General features: G+C 39.7%; 1 protein-coding gene across 4 annotated transcripts in view; it reads left to right on the forward strand.

Annotated features, from left to right (window-relative positions):
- Positions 1-20,286, forward strand: part of shroom2a (shroom family member 2a) — a 51,200-nt gene that overhangs the window by 8,867 nt on the left and 22,047 nt on the right. For 2 of the 4 annotated variants that reach the window (XM_030727798.1, XM_030727794.1), the window contains exon 3: positions 7,678-7,826. In XM_030727798.1, the coding sequence (XP_030583658.1) occupies positions 7,678-7,826 (149 nt within the window). Of the gene's footprint in view, positions 1-7,677; positions 7,827-10,545; positions 10,679-17,922; positions 17,957-20,286 lie in introns of those variants that run through there. The other 2 variants (XM_030727796.1, XM_030727795.1) reach the window with 2 other exon arrangements.

Genomic DNA, 20,286 nt, shown 5'->3' on the forward strand with positions numbered 1-20,286 from the left:
GTTTCATTGAAGACCTAACCTGCTCCTGCTAGTGTAACCATTCCTGGGCATCAGACCTCTGTGATCAAATGTTAAGAGGGTCTGAAGTTGAGCATCAAAAGTCTTTGTCTTTCTCCTATGAGCATCAGTAAGAAATACAGACTCTTCTACACACACACACACACACACACACCTGCTTTGGCTGCATCTGTGTTGCTTTGAGTCTGTATTTCAGTTTTTATCATTTTCATTTTTTTTTTAAATTATACTTCTATTTTCATTTGTACAATCAGTCGCTCTGCTGACAGTAGACCCATCCATGTTTCTGAGGTCATGTTTCTAGGTCAGATGCTGACAACACCACTCCTTTTATGTGAAGGCATTCATAGCTAGATTGGGAAACCTTGGATTGACTCTTTGAGTTGATAACCACCTTTTGTGTGACTGCTTAACCTGATTGCAGATGTTAGGTTAAGTGAAGCCACATAAAGAAACTATATCTTCTTTCATAGTACAGGGCCCAGGTCACTGTTGTGTTGTAACACCAACTCCAGTGCCACAGACTTGGACTGCAGTATTAGTCTTTGTTGATCGACTTTAATCAGAAGCTACATCAGGTGGAGAGGTGGCTCTACACTGAGCTCCCTGAGGCTGCAGAGCAGGGCAAGGCTGACCAGCTCTAGTCTGAGATGGTGAAGTTGGAGTTCAGCCACAGGGTGTGAGACTCACTAAAGAAGCAGCTGATTGTGTTGTTCTGGTGTTTATTTGAAGAGCGTTCCACGCTGAGCTTTTTGACTGGTTTGACTACACCTTACGAGTGCAGAGCATGCCAATTTAAACACACCTAAACATCATGACAGAGATGGTGTCCAACAATTTAATCCTGCCTCTTTGGAAGTAAATAACTATGTCACAGATGTGAAGGTCACAACCAGGTGTTTATAAAGCTTCTTAAAAAGTGTTCAATAATATTGAACCAAAAAACAAAACAAAACTGCAAGTTGTCTAAGGGGTGGCTTTCGGTGAGTTTTTTTTTTCATTATCAAAGTCCAATGGCTGTTCTCAGAGATGTGTGCAGATACCATACGTAAGGTCTGAGTTCAGCATGCTGCACAGGACATCTGTCAGCAGAAAAGACACATCCCTTACCCTCACTGCCACCACATCCTTCCCTTCGTGACCCACAGAGGGACAGAAGGCTATTTTTGAAGAGTCCAGGATGGCTGCAGTGGGACTGATTGCAGCCTGAAGGAAGATGGTAAACAAAGGCAGCGGTATGGCTCGTGCTGATTGAGCTTCAGCCATGAAGTATGTTTGGAGAAGCAGTGTGAATGTCCTGCATTCATGTTGTGTGAACATGAGCTGTTTTATGGCCTTTTGTTTTCTTTTTAAGCTGTGTTATGGAGCTGTGTTAGTATTTATATTACTCAAATCTTTTTGTGTCAAGTTTCCTGCTAAGCTGTATTAAATGAAGAAAAGATTCAACATGTAGCTCGAGGCTGTTGTAGGAAAGTTGTTGATCTTGAAAACATCTTTCTTGTATATGCAGTTTATAGAAAACAGTTTTTACCTCATTTTGTAGACTGTTTATTACATTTTAAGGCATTTTCCAAACTTGTTTCTTTCCTTTAACATAACACTTACTGCTTAGTCTGCACTACTTGATGTACACACACTCTGTTTTGTGTTTAAGTCAACCAAAAAAAAAATGTACTTTAGCCTGATCTGGTTCCTAACAGTGGGTCACAGTGTGTTGCCTCAGGTTCAAACTTGTAATATCATAAAAACATGAGTTTTTTTTCTGTCCAATCAGTACCTCATCTGACTACAGTATTTGAATACCTGCTACAATTAAGTCATACGCATTAGTGACATTAAATGGCCTTTCACCTGCCAGCTCCCGAGAATGCCACTGTACCACTTGATACTTATGTGAGAATAATGCTGTGAATTTACCTTAAGTTAATGGTCATCCGCTGTCTGACCCAGGCAGCAGCCTCACCTCAACTACGGATTCACACAAGTAATCAACTAGACAATTAAATGTCCCAAGAGAGGGCTGCGCAAGCTAGGTGGAAAATAAAGATGACAGCTGTGCAGACTAATGTGGGGAAAAAATAAGCAGTTGTGTGTAAACTGGGATGTGTACACACCACTTGACTGAAGCAGTGTTTAACCTCGTTCTGCATAGGCTTGTAGATGTTAACCTGCAAGGAAAAGATCGTGGTTTTGGCTTAAAATTCCACTGTTGTCATTTCTTTGCCTCTATGTTGAAGATCCTTGGCAACATACATGCTGTACACACAAACTATATTTCCCATTGAAATACATTTGTTTTAAAGGGGTGCTCACAGACACAATTTAATTTTGCTGCGAATGGGCTGCTTACCTGTTCCAAATATTTCCAGCTGTGTGCTGCAAGCGAGGAGGGGGGGACCATACAGCGTATGGTTGCAACATTATTGCAACCATACACTGTATATAAACAATGGACGTAGCCACTATGACATCACTCATTGTGCCCTGAAATCCAGCTATGAAGTCTCAAGTTAAGCATTTTTTGCCTTGGAAACAAAATGTCTGAAAACCAGTGTTCTAAAGTGATGGTGTTGCACATCGCCTTCAGAGCTGTCAATCTTGGCCAGAAAAAAATCTGTTTTGATTATTAGTTTAAACACATGCATGCACACACCCATACACAAAACTGACCCATTTAAATAGTGTCTCTAGTGGACTCTTCGGGCTCCGGTTGCCCAGCTAACCTTATGTTCCACTCCCTTCTGTCATTCTGCTGTATCCCTCACTTCCATTGGTAGACGCTTGTTTAACTCAGGACACATTTACGCCGTTTTTTTTTTTGTTTGCTTGCTTTTTTCTCGGCTGTGAGAGGAAAAAAGTCGCTGAATTTCATTGAGATCCACCAGCCTGGATGGCCCACAATATGCATGTCATTGTCATGTTTTTTTTTGTCCTCCTGAATGTCTGCATGTGCTAAAAGTGACTCCACAACTCCTGCCGCACAAGCATTTTTCTAACCTGAAGCATGCAGCTTGGACAATCCTCTGCAATTGCTTTGTTTCCTTTTTCGTCTTCCTCTGTTCCTACACCAGCACTGATGGTTTGTTTGTTTTTGTTTTTTCCAACTTGCACCACCTGTCGTTTAGAAGACTGCAGCCCATCATGCCTCAAGTGCAAGTACAAATGGTTACAGGGCAATGAGGATGCCACGGTTGAAGCGAGTAGTAACCTGAATCTTTTTCTTTTTTTTTTTTTTTTTTTTTTTTTACACTGATGTCTTTTAAATCTTACCATATTTGGCTCTTTAGGTTTTACATCATTAACTACATTAACATCATTTTTAAATCATGGCACGCCACTTTTCTAAACATTTCACCCTCTCCCCCCCCCACTTTTTTAATGATTTTTTGGCCCCTTTTACATCTGAAATGAGTCCAGCACATTTGGCCTTCAGCAAGAATAAGTGAGATTGGGGCCACAACAGGGAGAAAGTTTAAAGACAAGAAAGACATCACCAGATTTGCTTCTTGGCCTCTGGCACCTAAGACCTTTTTATGTTAATTTTGTGAAAACCAAAACTATGAAATTAAAAGTTGCTTCAAGTAAAAGATGACCAGTTAAACTCCATGTTATTTCTGTTTCTTGGCACAAGCTGTTGTGCTTCTCCGAGTGGGAATAGTTTCAACCCTCAGTGAAACTGAGGGTGTTTTGTGAGCAATTTTAAACACTGTAACTCACAGTAAACGTATCAGTGATTCTCCACAAAAAGCATGACCATATCAGGATCGGATCAGGAATCTCTCCAGCCAGCATAAAACTCCACCCTGCCTGAACCCCGTGTTACAGAGAAATGAAAATGGGCCACGGTGTGATTAGTACTATCTGGGGCTCTGAGGATAAAGGCTGTATAAGAAGGAATGGTCTGTAAACCTACACATACTTGTGCAGTTGAGTCATGCAGCCCCCCCACCCCCCCAGGTTGAGTGGTGGAGGACTGATAATCAGCTGCAGATCTCAACTTTTGTGTGTTAATGTGCCAACTGCCAAGAAACTTTTTGCTGCTTTTCTTTCCACGCTGACCATCATGCCATTATGCACGTCTCACATCTGAGTTATTCACCTTCCAAACGCTCACTATTTCTCCCTTCAGAGACGCCTGCTGTAGCTGTGGTTCAGGCAGAATGTCTAGCAGAAGTTCACTGTGTTCACTATACATCCCTTTGTGTTATTCCAGGTGTTTTTCCCTCTCAAACACACAATACAGTTTGTTTTTTCATCACGCCACCGGCTTGTTCTGCAACCTTTTGAAGTGGTTTATGGCCTTTGATTGGTCTCTTTAGAAGCCGGCCTGCCTGCTGTTCATTCAGATAAACAGTGGAGTGTGTTTTCTGTCACTGTTACTCTATAAAATCTACTGAGGATGAATGCCAGCAAGAGACTGTTAGCTATATGATGCATTTTGAAAAATATTAATAAAACAGAATGTAGTTATGGTGCTCTTGATTGCTGCCATTTAGATTTGATGGTTTTGAAAATGAAGATGTTTTCAAGATGAGGTTGAAAATGTGAAATTGTGGTTTGATAACAATGTTTAAAATGACTATGAAAACTAAACTATTTAACTAGAAGTCATCTTTAAGCATGTTTACTTAGTGTTTTGGCAAATTGATTAAACTTTAAATATGAGTGAAGGAATGTGATGTCTGCATCCACTACTGTATAAACGCTGTAAAATTAGGACAGTTACACAAATATTTGTGTTCTATGTATTATTAGTACAATACCAACATGACATTTTGTTTTTTATATTAGCATTATCGTGTGTGTGTGTGTGTGTGTGTGTGTGTGTGTGTGTGTGTGTGTGTGTGTGTGTGTGTGTGTGTGTGTGTGTGGAGACACCTGTTCTTATTCACCATGGATGAAATTTATCTGAGTTTTGTAGGTAGGCCATGATCAAAACTCAGCCGTCATATGAAAATAAAAATCGCAAAGACCCACAAAACTCTTATCTTACACCTTTAAAACAATTTAGGATATTTGTTATATTAAAATGCAAAATTAGCTCAAACTTTGAAATTAAACTCTTTATGGGCCGGTTGATTGGCTTTCCTTCTGACTCCATTTTGTTGGCCAGCTTGTTTAACATCATGTGGAGACAAGGAAGTACAAATTGTGGGTCTTGTGTAGCCCACAATAACATACTTCACTTGCAATATGATTTTCAAGAGCTTCAGTTCTGGTTCATTTGTGGAGCGGCTGTTTGGTTTCTCCAATGCTTCTTTCTTGTGCATCTTCTCTGATTTGATGTGGAAGCAGTTGGGATAACCACATGTTTTAAGAGATTTCTTAAAATGTGTGTTTCTTTCCATTCTGTCTTAGAGGGAACATTTTCTGCCCAGGGCTGATCAGGACCCTACAACACAAGTTTGTGTTCCAATGGGTGGTGAAAGTAGGTACTGGTTTGTGTGTGTGGGTTTCTGGTAAACTTCAGCTTTAAGGCTTCCATCTTCCTCCAGCACAGTCCAGGAAAGGTAACCTATTGTCCTTACTCTTTCCTTCCTCCATCTTAGGAGAAGTTTCTAAGTTTGTAGACAAGTTAGAGCTGAAAGGCCAACACTGTCACTAAAACCTGCCATAAATCTCGCCATGAGACGGAGTCAGTCTGCTATCAGTCTGAAATTGAATAGGGGCAACTTGGCAATTACAATCTGCAATCAGTTTCTGATAAAACAGCAATTAACTGTGATAAATTGTGAAAAATCACATATCAGTGGCTGTCTACATGGACAGAAATTCACATGTAACTATTACATTTACTCTCAGGAACTTTCTTGTCCTATAGGAATATAACCAGAATGCAGCCAGTTGAGTCAAGTCTCCTTGACTTTTGCTCATTGACAAAGACTCTTTCAGAGGAAGAGGATGGATGGATAGATGGATGGATAGTACTGATATTTGGTGTCCCTGTATCGATATAATATCGCAACGCTATGTTTTATCGAAATTTTTCTTTTTCTTTCTTTTACTTTATAACGATGTAGAAAAAAAAAATACTAAAGAACGTTTTATCGTGATTGCAGCTCGTGGGCAGCCGCATTTCTTAATGCAAATGATATGAAGGACATCTCCCATCCTTCTTTTCCAGTGAGCTGCTCTCATTATTGACACACCCCCTAATTCAAAGTGTGAATCTGTTTTCACAAGGTGCCAGAAGCAGCAGCATTATAGTGCAGTGTTAGTGACACTGATGCAGTTACACTGTCCTTTCCACCTGCGTCAGCAACTTCCATCCACCGTTTGCTCTTCCTGTCAGACGGAGTGCAACTAGTGAGTGCTCCAGTGATGCTCAACTGTGTCTTGAGTTTATTTACTTTTGTGTCAGCCGTCACCCGTTACGACTATCCCCTCCTCCCGTGCCTTCATAGTCTGGTTGTGCTCAACTGTGTGTGTTGTTGCTGCAAGTGGTTAAACAAGTTCATTGTTTCTGCCTCCAGCAAGAACAGTTTTCTTACTTTGATGGAGGTTGTTAAAGTAGTTCCCTTTTGTTTTTAAAGATACTGAAAAGCTGACATCTAAGGCTGACAGGCTGCTTTTGCTCTGAGAGATGTTATCGTGGCCTCACTGTGTCATTGATACGCAGTGATACAGTTCACAGTGACACAGACATTCTTGTTGTTACAAAATTCATACTGGCATTATCACAGAATGTATGATATGGTACAGCCCTAGTTGGCTCAGTAGATGAATATCAGCCACTGATGGGGTGGCTGTATCTCAGGAGGTAGAGCAGTGTGTGTGTGTGTGTGTGTGAATGTTGGATAGAAAGCATTTAGGTGGAGCAAAAAGTGCTTGTATGCATGGTTGTGAATGGGTGTTCAAGTAGAGTAGAAAAACATATAAAAATAAGTCCACTTAATGTGATTGTGGTACATCATATTTGCAGAAATGCTCTTATGTCTGGGCTCTGACAGTCAGCAGGTCTGTACTTTGTTTTTTACCACTTGTTGGAAAATTGAAAATAAAGTTCATGATGAGCATTGGTCATATAATCACAACATGAATTTTATTTGTACAACTAAAATTTTATTAGTTTGTTTTATTTATGTGACAACTGGGTTTAAAGGTTTCTGACTTTTTTTTTTTTTTTTGTAACTTAGTTTATTTGGTAAATTAAAAAAAAAAAAAGATAAACTGATAATAAGAACTCTTTCTTACAGGCCTTACACAAGCATTACATTTTAAGGTCACACCAGAAGGCTTTTAAACCTACAGTAAATATCAGGGATTTGCTTATCACTAGTTTTAAAGTACTGAGGGGCAGTAAGTAACACCAGGCTTAGTTTGTATCAGGATACTTAATCTTTTTGACAGCACAGCAGTGCGAGCCTCTTAGAGAGAAGAAGTCTCTTAAACTGTGTGTTTACAGTACCAGTCAAAAGTACCAGAATATAAAACAAATGCACTGATCAGAAGTGGAAAATTATAATAAAGTCAAAGACTGTATTGTTAAAGAACATGCAGATATTGTATGTAACTTTCCATTATCCCTACCACACCAATTTTAATGATTTAAAAATATCACAACTGCATTTATATTTGTAAATATTCAGTTGTGATCATATGACCCCATTGTGTCACTTGAAGGTTTAAGTACCTCTGTGTTTTTTGACTATTTTCCAGGTTGAGGAGGGCAGCAAGGCAGCAGCTGTTAGTCTCCAGGTGGGAGATGAGCTCGTCAACATCAACGAGATTTCCCTGAGTGGCTACCGCCAGGAAGCAATCTGCCTCGTGAAGGGATCCCACAAGACCCTCAGTCTGGTAGTGAAGAGGTAGGTAACGAATCCCCAGTTTGGGCATGTTGCCATCCCTTTAGCCCGATGGATCACTATGCTACCACCTTCAGCACACCACAGAGATGGAGGCTCCTGGTTCTCATAGCTGTTTAAGTGTTTGCGGCCTGGCCTTTCAGAGATTTCACTGCTGAATTTCCAGCAGCTGGATGGTCCTGTTTTGCCAGGTTGTTCTGGGCTGCTGTCATCGGGAGTTTGTGGTGTGTGACCGTTGTTCATGACGAAACTGTTCACAGAAAAAATAGAGGATGTGGATGACATCATTTTTTTTCCTGTTTGATCCCACACAGACAGGTGTGGCAAGCACACACAAGAGGAAGCTGTTAAGCAAATCACCCTACATGGCATTGAGATGTTTTATTATTTTTTTTTTTTTTATCTTCATCAGTTGGCCTCACATGCTCCATGATTAAGGCTCTTCAACCGTGAATAGACTGTTAACAATCCAGGAAATCACTCAGTTATTACAGTTAGAAAAAAAGAAACCAAGTTAGCTGAAATAAAAACTAACTGAAAAATGATGTGCACTTTAAAAAACATTTTTTTTTAATTAAATAAAAAGCCTATAGTTTTAGTATTTGACAGTTTGAATTAAATCAGAACCACCTGCCTCAGGAGGATTTATTGAACTGTTCAGAGTTGCTTACTACCACTGAAAAGCGACTACCAGTAAGCGCGAAAGATGCCATTGATTATTTGATAAATGCATAACCGGGTCACCTAGGCAACCAGAGCCTGGACTGTCCTCTAGTGACCAATCGTCAGCTGTAAATGGATGTGCGATGAACGAATAGCGTGGATGCATTTTTGCAGTCTGACAATTACCACTCATAAGAACAAAAACTTAAATCTTTAAATTTCATTAAAATTTCCTGGTGGAGAATGACAGTTAGTGGGGCTTTCTTTTTTTTCTTTTTTGGTCAATACGAAGGCTGTAAAGATGGCAATAATTTGGACCTTGGTCTTGGATTAAGTTACCAGTTCAGATTTTCATGAGGGTGATCCATCACATTGAAACTAATAAAACAGTACTGAAACAAATACACTCTCAAAACGAACTAAAACAAATACTTTCGCTCTGAGAGATGTTTGGACTTGTGTTATTGTGATCTCACTGTGTCACTGATATCGCAGTGTGATATTCTTATGTTATTACAAAATTCATACTGGTACTATCACAGAATGTATGATATGGTACAGCACTAGTTGACTCAGTAGATAAATATCAGCCCTGCCTGCTCCAGTCTAACATGCCAAGGTATCGTTGTGCAAGAGACTGAACTCTAAGTTATGAATGTGTGTGAATGTTGGATAGAAAGCATTTAGGTGGAGCAAAAAAGTGCTTGTATGACTGGGTGTTCAAGTAGAGTAGAAAACCATATAAGAATCAGTCCATTTACTGTGATGGTGTTTAATCATATTTGCAGAAATGCTGTCTGGGCTCTGACAGTCAGCAGGTCTGTACTTTGTTTTTTTACCACTTGTTGGAAAATTGAAAATAAAGTTCATGATGAGCATCAGTCATATAATCACAACATGAATTTTATTTCTAAAACTAACTAAATGTTTTATTTAAGTTTGTTTTATTTACATGACAGCTGGGTTTAAAAGTTTGACTTTTTAGTATCTTAGTTTATTTGGTAAACTAAGAAAAAAAAGGTCAAATGATAATAAAAACTCCTACTTACAGCCATTACACAAGCATTACATTTTAAGGTCAACAAAATAGAAAATTAATGGAAAATTAAAACTAGATGAAAATAACCAACTGTAATTACACCCGTCTGTTGGTTAAAAGCCGCGTGTTGTGACTTATTCTTTACTTTTCATATCTGGTGTGAGTGATGAGTCATTTACAGACGGCCTTTTTCTGTGTCAAACAGAAGTCTCATTGTGTCCTTTTTGCAGCCTACGTTTCTTTCTGTGTTGTATCATATCATAACGTAACCCCTGAACAAATCCTACCGTACAAGGAAGTCCACTCACCATTTATCTCTCCACAAGGACGAGGCTGTGTGCCTCACTTATTGTGGTCTGTTCTCAATAGACACGTTTATTGTTGGATCTGGAAACTACCACGTTTTATTGTCTGTAGCAAGCTGTGTTAATTTGATGACCAAGCAGAAATGTGTAAGAACACAAACTTGTGCATGCGTTCACGTTTGTTTGGAGAAAATTAAAGGTCCAGAAACCAGACTTACTTAATCAGCTCGATACTGTAAGCATGAGTTTCATCAGCATTATTTTTGACAGGTCTAGCGCTGAAAACCAGGGGTGTCATTTCAGTTCATTAGCAACATACAGCCAGTGTGCAGAATGCTGTAAAGCTGGCAATAATTTGGACCTCTGGCTTGGATTAAGTTCATTTCAGACTTTCATGATGTGATCCAGTGTTAAGATCAAAACACAGTGAAAAGATTTATGCCGCCGTTCTTTGAAAATTTCATGTCAGTCGATTGCAGATTGCTGTCAGCAGAGTTCTGTTTTCTTACCCCTCCCAATTCAAGTGCATAATCCTGGCTACGGTGGCTGCTATAGGACAAACATGTTTTAGTCAGCCAAGAGACATCAAAACGTTAAATTTAGACTGTACCCAAAACGGCCGCAGGTGGCCGGCATGTTTTTACTACGGACCGGATACAGATCTGCCCCAGAGTTTTTCCCCATCTGAGAAAGGCTGTCAGTCCATTGTTTAGCTCAGCTGTTAATGCCGGGTGAGAAACGTCTGCCTCTATTTACTCTGGAAGAGATTGTGAAACTTTGTGAAAGGAGTCTGATATGGGTCAATGAGTCAGAGAAGCTCCCTTCTGTCTAATGATCGAGATACTGAGGTGAGTTATTGAGGATTTGCTGAACTTTTCTCTTGGTAAGTGCTGCTGGTTTGCCGCTGTTGGCTACTGTTAGCCTCTGCTAGCTGCCATTTGCCGGCGTTCATGAAACTATCTTTGAAGGGGATGCAACTTACTCAGTGAATAAACTGTCATACGGTGGAATCAAGCTGTTTATCAGAGGGAACGTGTGATTTTTGAGGAAGGTGCTTGGTTTCATACACCTGTGGCCATGGAAGTGATTGGAACACCTGAATTTAATAATTTGGATGGGTGAGTGTAGTTTAGTTAAAAATTGGATAAGAGTAGCATGACAGGCTGGCGACCTGTACAGGGTGTACCCTTCCTCTCGCCCCATGACAGGTGGGATAGGCTCCAGCCCCCCCGCGACCTGGAACAGGATAAGTGGAAGAGAATGGTTCGATGGAGTTTTACAGACAGAAACACACACACACACTACCAAAAACATAGTGGTATAATTATTTCACTTAGTTTAGTGTCAGGGTTCAACCTCCAAAAGCGAAAGCATCCCAGGAGATAGCTGACAGTGACCTGCATGATCATGAGCCCCAAAGTTAGCATTAGATCTTCTTTGACAATTGCAAAGAAGATCTAATGAAAGACTAAATATCTCAACATAATATATTATAATTTTTATTTGTGTGTGTGTGTGTGTGTGTGTGTGTGTGTGTGTGTGTGTGTGTGTGTGTGTATATAATATAAAAGCTTTTAATTAGTCTTTTTAGGGGTGTATTATTTTGGAGTACCTTTTCACAGTGTAGGGTTTTTGTTTTGTTTTTTTGTTTGTTTTTTGGGGCATTTAAATTAAAATTAATTGAATTCTTGGGCCTTCAGCTGTTTCCATGTGTCACATGATTTGCTGAGTCATACCTGTTCATTCAGAATGTCCTTATTTTAAAGCAGGTGAGCTCAGCTGGAAAATTTAATATTGTATGCAGATATCAAAGTTTAGCATAATTTAAATCATAATGTGATGTCAGATATGTCACTATATTCTCACTTATCCAGGCCAATGCCAGTTTTGGTATCATTTAGAGCTCTAAAGGCTCTGAATAATACCCTCTTGTTGTTGTTGTTGTTGTTGTTGTTGTTGTGTTTATACTTAGTTTGTACCTAATGTGTGTTCTTTATTTGTATGTATAAATAATGAACAAACGGCTCTAAATGCTCCTTTCCAGATTTTTCTGCTCTTGTCTCTGTATGGTGTTATAGAGAGGGGATCTCCCTGACATGGTCATATCAGCCACTCTGTATGCACACAAGCCCCACCCACCTGTTGTTCAAGCCTTCTGATTTTTAAGGGCATCCAGTCAGAAGAAATCGGCGTTAAAGGCAGAAGAGCTAAACAGCTTGTTTCAGATAGATGTTGAGGGGTCATGCACAGCTGCTTTAGCAGCGTACAAAAACATGGGGCTGAAGGTGAGCATAATAGGGTCCACCTTAAATTGATGCAGTCTGGGGTTTAACATACTGAGAAATTACTATCCCTCAACATAATATTTGTAAATGTAAACAAAGGTGATTGCTGAGTGACATATACTTTGGACAGGATAACGATATTTAATACTTATAAGAATTCTCCATTGGTTCTTTTGCAGTTGTGGTTTTAATTGTAATGCAGTGCAGATGTCCCATAAAGTCATTGTGAGTTTACATTAATATCCTGTTTATTGCAGGACTGCTTTAGCTTTAGTTAGCAATGCCCAATAAAACAGATTCAGTTACTACTTTAAGTGAATTTGGTTAGATGGGTAAACTCTTTAAAAAACACTCCTTCTGGTACCAATATTAATATTTTACATGCTTTGTCATGAATTCTGGCTGCCACATGTAGTAAAAAAAAAAAAGAGGAGTAAATTTTGGATCTATTAGGTGACAGGGGAGCAGGATGCATGAGTAAAGGATCTGGGTATTGTCACTTCAGACGTTTCCTTACAAGGTCAAGTCTTATTGTTCATGTTGCGTTTTACAGACTTCCAGTCCCGGAGGACGCTCGGCTCTTTCTGCTCGTCTGCGCTGAAGAATTCGCTTTGTTCCGACTGTCTGAGATGGCATCTCCACTCAGTCATTTTCCAAGGCCACAATAACAAGTGTGTGTCTGATTTAGCTCACAGCAGAGTGATAGTGGTACATTTACTGAACCTCAGAGCTTCAATTTCAATCCGGCCTTGTCTATTTTTCATCCAGCTGCAGTCTCATTGTTGTGTAGAAAACTTGTGTTGAGGTTTGAAAATGTTAAAGTGAAGCTTTCCTCATCGCTAACACACTGCCCTGATCTGTGTCTGTGCATGTAAAGTGTAAGCTGTGAAACACCTTTGTTGTTATTTTAGGGATAATACTGGATAGTTGAACAGGGACCAGAAAACTGCCAGGACCTGCTCCGGTCTACAGGTGTGGCCTTTTCACAGACAGCAGAAGGGAGGAGCTTGATGGCAGCGAGTCGTGTGTTTTTTGCATGCGGTGTCTACTGTGAGACAGTGGGTGTAATGTCATAAGGGAGAGGGGGAAGGGGAGAGGCTTGTCACACGTCACACAAGGAACAGAAAGGTGTGGCTTTGTGTGGGAAAAGCATCTTGTCATATTTGCACATGCCTTGACAAACCTAACGTGCTGCAATGTCACCGTGTGACATGAAGGAAACTCTGAGGTTTTATAGAAAAACACATTTTGGTCTACTTCAAAAACCGAATCGACGCTAAATTGCACCTTCCAAGTACAATTTGTTTTAAACTTGCCAACATTAACTACTGCATGCAGGCAAACACTATAATTCGTGTGCATTTGCATGCACGTCAGTGTGTTTATTGTTGCCTTTTGCTGAGTCTGAAACCCAAAAAGAGGCAAAGTTGAGTTTAGTCAAAGTCCTGTAAGCAAGTCTCCAGTCCTAACTACTAATTTCTACTTTCTTTACTGATTTATTTTTTATTTTTATTTTTTTTAATTTGGTGGTTTTGCAGATTTTGATGACCTTCTAATCTTAGTTTGTGTTTAATTCTGTTTTTGGTTTTAACTTTGGTTTTTATCCATGTTTGTTTCTATTTTCTGTTTAACTCATGGGTATTTTTTTTTTTTAACTATCTTGTTTTGCACATTCTTAATTTATTTTTCTCCACTTGATTACATCTGTTCCTGTAATTAGTTTTACATTATCTATATGGTTTTCGTAGCTGCGGTCTCTGTGGTAGGTCAGGCTCTGTGCATTACATTATACTGGACTAAAATAAGCTTTTTAACATGCTTTTCAGTGCTGTTTAGCTGGGCATGTTTGGAGCCAGCCTTATGTATTCACTATAGGAACTTTGGTTTTCAGCCCTTAAGGATAGTTTTTCAGCATGTGGTTTAGTTAGTAATACACTAAAGTCTAAATTGAAAATGCTGTCACTCAAATGTGAACTTGTTGATAGGGCAGTCACATGGATAAGAAGTATAAATTAGAAAAAATGCTTAATATTGAAATTGAAGCATTGTAAAAGCTCAAAAAACAAGGGTGCAAAAACATTCACAGAATCAAACATCAAATAGTTGCGTAAAGTATAAAATATCAAATGAGTGGATGTGTTTTATTTTTCTCCCTCCTCTCAAAAAGATATTGTTCATTGGGACTGCAAATCCATTTTCTTGTCAGGTTGGGGAGATATTTGAGTTCAGGAGGGACTTTGTGAAAAAGCTGTTTTTCTGTCTGCCTACTAACCCCCCCCCAAATTAAACCACTACTATCGCTATTGACGCATGTTCACTTTATTTTGTTTGTTTCTGCAGTTTTGAGCTGTCAGGGTTTCATTCCCTGCGAGGCCCCCTGCAGTCTGGACTGGCTTCCCTTAAGGCTTTTGCTGTACATGCCACTAATTGTGGAGTGAATCATTAAACTGTACATGTGGCTTGTAGTTTGTTGTGGCATTTGGTTTCCCCCTCCTGGCATTGTTACAGCAGTACCACAGTCACAAACCAGGCTCATTATTTTGTACTGAAGGAGACGTGTCCAGTCCTTGGAATGCATGTCTCTGTTTGAGATGAGTGAAGGCTGCGCAGTGTTTCAGTGAACAATCCAGTTATACCTGGAAAAGCTACTGGCATCTGTGCAAGCATTCAGCAGGGGGGTGGGGGGGGTTGCAGCGCTTATGTTTGCTGGGCTCTGTTTTTCCTAAATAAGCCCATGTAGTATGTTGGGAATGCAGTGAATTGTTGTTGTAAGCAGATTTCTTAAAATCGTTCAAGTCTCAAGTGAAGAAATCGTAGTTTGTATCAGTGATTCCCAAAGTGAGGTCAGGGCCTCTGGGTGGACTGTGAAAGTGCTATAGCAGGGTGCATGCAAGTACTTGGAATGAACTTAAAATCAAGAAAATTGAAGTCTTAAAATATAAGCGTAGATTTAACACCGAATTATAAACTCACTGTCAGCCTGTTTCCATCAATTAGTGCTGTTAGTGCTCACACAGCACACTAGCATACTGGGTCATGGTAGTAGTTTTTAGCCCCTAAACATGGGGGTAAGGTATGTCATTTTTTAAAATTTTTATTTTTGTGAAACAGTCTAATCTATAATTTGGTCTAACCCTACAGACCAAAGGTCTAAACTATCTCTGTGAAACCAGCCCTGAAATATAACGTATGGATGTTGTCTGAGACATAAGACAGGGAGGTTTGAATCTGATATTCAGACTCAGCCTCTGAAAATAAAAAGGTTTCCAGGTGTTTCTGGTCTCTGGGTCAGTGCGGGCAGCCAGTGACTTGACAGCTGGTATGCCATTCGGCCCAGGAATGTGCTGGTCATAACATGCCGCTCACGGTTCACCTCTCTCCCCCTGAAACATGACTGGTTTGATTGTAGGCTTTGCTCAAGAAGGTCTTTGTGAGCCACTTCAGGGACCAAATGTAGTCCAACAGCTTACCTGAAAAGGGCAGTTTTGACACTCACAATCACAGCATGTTTTCAGGTCACATAACATGCAGTTTATTGTTACATTTATTTATTTATTTCATTATAGATATCATTACCATTTAGTGTGGTATTGGCTGCATTTGTTAAACCTGTGAAGAACATAATCCCACTGCTGAACCTCACAATGCAGACCTTGTTCGGATGGATTGTACGCTTGATTGCTTCCCTCACAATAGATGACTGTGAATTTTATTGCCTTCCTATCAGCTTTAGGTTGCAACCTTTCTTCGCTAATCTTCTTGCCTCTCACCAGACCTCTTGCTGGTGGTGCCAGAGAACATTTTTAGTAGGAAAAAGAAAAAAAATTCAGGAATTTATGGTTGCTTTCCACCCCTAGAAATAAAGTTTGATACTCTGTTAAAGTAAAGAATATTAGAATTTATGAAGCTTTTCTGAAACTGAAAGGAAAATAAAAGCTTAAAAGGTCTAAGGCTTTCCATTAAATAAAAAAATCCTTTTTAACATGTTGGTACATGGGCCAACACACTGGGGGCGCTAACTCAATAGAATAATCCAATCATCTTCCACTCTTCTGTCATCTGCATCAGTAGCATCTAGCACAGATCCAGGACACAAGAGGAAGGTCGCACAAAAACGAGACGCACAAAGTGCTGAAATATGTTAAAATCCATGAATTTGGTGGATAATATTAGATTTCATTAGAATAAGTCCACGTCCTTGTTACAAAAACACAACTTTAAGTGTGGTGTGCAATTCATTTAAATGCTTCATATAATTATGTTTAAATACACGCCTGTATCAATAAATGAATAAAGTCAAAACATTTACAGATATAAGTGAACAAATGCTTGGTCACAATCATGAATATGAATTAGAACCTTATTACTGTAGGGTCTTCACCTCCCGGTATAAGTGCCTTGAGGCAACTGTTGTTGTGATTTTGTGCCATATAAATAAAATTGAATTGAAATTAATTTAATGTAACCTGTGTACCTGAGTTAGACTGTTTGTACTTAGTTTATCTAACTTAAATACCATCACAGAAAAGACCTGTGAGAATGAAGAAAACCTCTGCTGATAATTACAATTCATCAACATGTGGTTTCATTTATAGTGTTTCTCACACACACAGAATTTAGTTTTGTGGGATGCCCAGGTATATTACTGGCTACCAAATATGTTTGTGGTTTAAAATAAATAAATAAATAAATTCCATCTGTCCCCACATTCTAAATCTTCTAAATCACCCATCTTATTTTGAAAGTTAATTTGTTTCTATCCTGCTAGCCCCAGCCCGCCCTGTCTCACGTTTCCCTTCTGGTTGGCTGGTCAGGTCCCTGTTTCAATGGTCCCCATAGTCTGTCATGTCATGGTCAGACAGACTCCGACTCCACCATCTTGGACTGCAGCTGTTGATGGTAGTCTTTGTTCTATGAGCAGGAGGTCCACTCTAACCAGAACCTGCAGCAGGTGGAGACCTGGTTCAAGTCTTGCTACGTTGATCTCACCACAGCTGCAGAGCAAAGCAAGATAAGATGGAGTTTGGTCCATCCACGGGATCAGATATTTGGTCTGTTATTAATTTCCATAATATTATTTATTAATGTATTATTCACATGCGTGTGCCCTCCCCACTGCCAAAGCTCCAGCTTTTATTGATTGCATTTTTAGGCGGTGGGCAGCATTTTGTTTTCCTTTTAGATTTTCAGCTCCAGGCCTCGAGCCATTTTTTGCTCTTGTGTGACGCAGAGTAACCGAAACAAGCTCTGGTAACCTGGATGTTTTCTTCTTTTCTGATCATTAATGGGAGAAAACTTCAAAAAACTGCATTTTGGGTACATTTCAAAGAGTCACATCATCATTTTCAAAAATAATTTTCTAATATATTTTAGCACCTGATATGAGGCTACACTTAGTATAAGAAGCACAACTTAACACAAACTCTCTAACAAATCTGTCGTTGTGTTGCTCACGTCCCTCCCTGGGCAGTTGCGGTGCTCGTTACCCAAGGCTTTCGGCAAACTGGTTGCCCTTGCACCCTAGAGATCAACCTGTTGCCATAGTAATGGCAGAAATGCATGTCTGCTTCACAACAGGGGAGATGGGAAGGGAAGAGAAGAGTCCGGCATTTCATCCCATCATTAGCATATTAGCTCCTTAGAGCCAATGAGACGGGGCAAGGTATGGGGACTAGGGGCTGGCTGTGACAATAGCCCTCCTCCTCCCTCTCTGCCCACTCCTCCACCCCTTCTCAGGGGAAAAACCCCCAGTAATCCTGAAGGAAATCTCCTCTCTGCTCAGCCTAAATCTCACAGGAGGACTTAGTTTTTGTAATGGCCATTTTGTGTTGAATATTATAGGTGAGTTGTCCCTGGCTGGTGTGTTTGGAGGTATGGATGATGCTCAGCGACCTGCGTGCATCTGTATTTTGGCCCATCTTTGAAGTGGCATTGGAATGTGGTGTCTGACCAGCACATGGACCCAACTGGTCCCACTTTGTGGTTCAAACTGATTTCCAGTCTGATATTATAGGAGTATCTAAGAAAACCAGATTTTCTTCTTTGTGTCATTTCTGAATTCCTTCATGCAGATCTTTGGTGAGTCTTAATGAACTTTATTTCATGATTTAGTTCCACTTCTTTAAGTTCAAATCTGTGACTTCAGTGTTTGGAGGTACATTTTTGGCCTTTTGTGTTGAGCGACACATCTGGGCCCTCTTCACTTGTTTTTTTGACCTTAATACTCTGTTATTGTTGTGATTGCTTCTGTCTTATCACTCAGTAAGAGGTCATTCATTATTTTAGGTTAAGCCATGATCAGCAAGACTTAACATTTCAAAACCAGATGCACATTAATCTTTGACTGAAAGGATTTTAGCACCGAAAATATGAATACAGTGTAATCAATTAACTGACGATTAGGTTTTCATCAGTTTGTTTTTTGGCTGGATGGTGTCATTCGAAGCAGCATTGAAACTGATCACTCAGTAAAAAGTCTTTTCCCCCTTCCCCCCATTCATGCCAACTGATTCACTTTCCTAGCATATCTGTGCTGGTCCAGCTGTAGCCCTGACGATAGGCCTAATAAAACCAGCTTCATTTGCATACCAATAGCAGGCACCATGTGTGGTTAGCTGCTAGTGCCCCACAAACACGGGCTGAGGGGAGACGAGGAAGACCGAGCTCCCGCGTTGGCTTTTCTTTGTCCTCTAAATAGGCCTTAACTCTAATCCACAATTAATTTTGTGGAATCGTCCCACTTTATTGAGCTTAACCTCAAATCTCTGTCTCAGTCACAGTCCGTAAAGAGAGTGCAGGGTGCAAAAATAAAAGCTCAGGTTATTAAAATATTTGTTTTTATGTCTCCATCTGAAGGAAGCTGCTGTTTGAACCACTTGTCATCAGACTGCTGAAAGCTTTTGGGTGAGGTGACTGAGGGGGCAGGACCTATCGACCCCAAGGTTTCTGCGGCAGGGTTTGGTAACGTTATTTTCCAGAGAGCCTTACTGACTAAGATAAAAGGCCACACATTGAATAAGTGAATGAGAACATGATGCACAAAGTCCTGAATTATGTTTAACTCCATCAATTGACAGATATAATGGATTATTTGCCAGCCCAGAAGGCCTGGATCCCTGATTCAACAAACAAGTCCTTTAAAAACAAATTTGTTGTGCGCAGAGTTGAGAGGGTACCATCAAACTGTTGGTAATTTTCTGCTTAGCTGCTTAGTTACTTGTGTAGCTGACTGAAACTTTGTTAGTAGCCTACCACTAAATGGAGAAAAAATATACGGTACTAAATATACGATGTAAAATATTTACTATTATGTTAACATTATCTTATGCATGAATGCATTAATACTCAATAATGTGAGACAGTCATTTTACTAGATCATCAAAGTCTGGGGGCATGCGTGATGTTGAAGTGCACAGCACTGTGGACAGGTCTGCAGGGTATTTCCTTTTAAGACATCAAGGGCCGGACTGAGATGGCCTGTGGCCCTCGGACTAAGCATCGGGGAGTTATGTATTTTTCAGATGTTTTTTCGACACAAGCACGAGCTAACTCATGTAGATAATCGGGTTTTTCCAACAATGGCCAAAAAATTGCAGGAAAATGCATCACCTTTTGTTAAATAAGGTAACACACTCTTTGTCTTCACTATTTTTTTTTCAGGAAATTCAGCAGACAGCAACAACAACAAGGGCTTTTTTTTTTTTCTTAAACTGATGTTTCTAAGTCAGGTTATGATGTTGAAAAATTTTGATGCGAAACAAAATACAAAAATGTTACTTTTAGCCAAAATCAAACAGCAGTTATTTGTATTTAGCTTGTACGTGTTGGTTATATGTCTTGATGGAGTGTAGCCTGCTGTGCATTTACCTCTGAGTAGGGCTGTCACGATTCAATCAGATTGAAGAAGTCAAGATAATATTATTGTGATTCCTATAGAAAATTCAGGAGAAAAAGTACGATGGTGAGAATAGAACGAGCACAATTACAGTTATTAATTTATTATTAGAGCCTTACAAATTTATTGGCAGGCTGATATTAAGAATTTGCCCATGTGTCGATAGTGGCATTTATAATGGCCGAGATGGGAGAAACATCCTTCAGCCATGTTATAGATAGTTTGTCCACCAGAGGGCACTCTGTATATTCCCTGTTGGCTACCAGCTGATCTGAGC

Source organism: Archocentrus centrarchus, chromosome 4 (genome assembly GCF_007364275.1).
Source record: "Archocentrus centrarchus isolate MPI-CPG fArcCen1 chromosome 4, fArcCen1, whole genome shotgun sequence".
NCBI classification, from domain to species: Eukaryota; Metazoa; Chordata; class Actinopteri; order Cichliformes; family Cichlidae; genus Archocentrus; species Archocentrus centrarchus.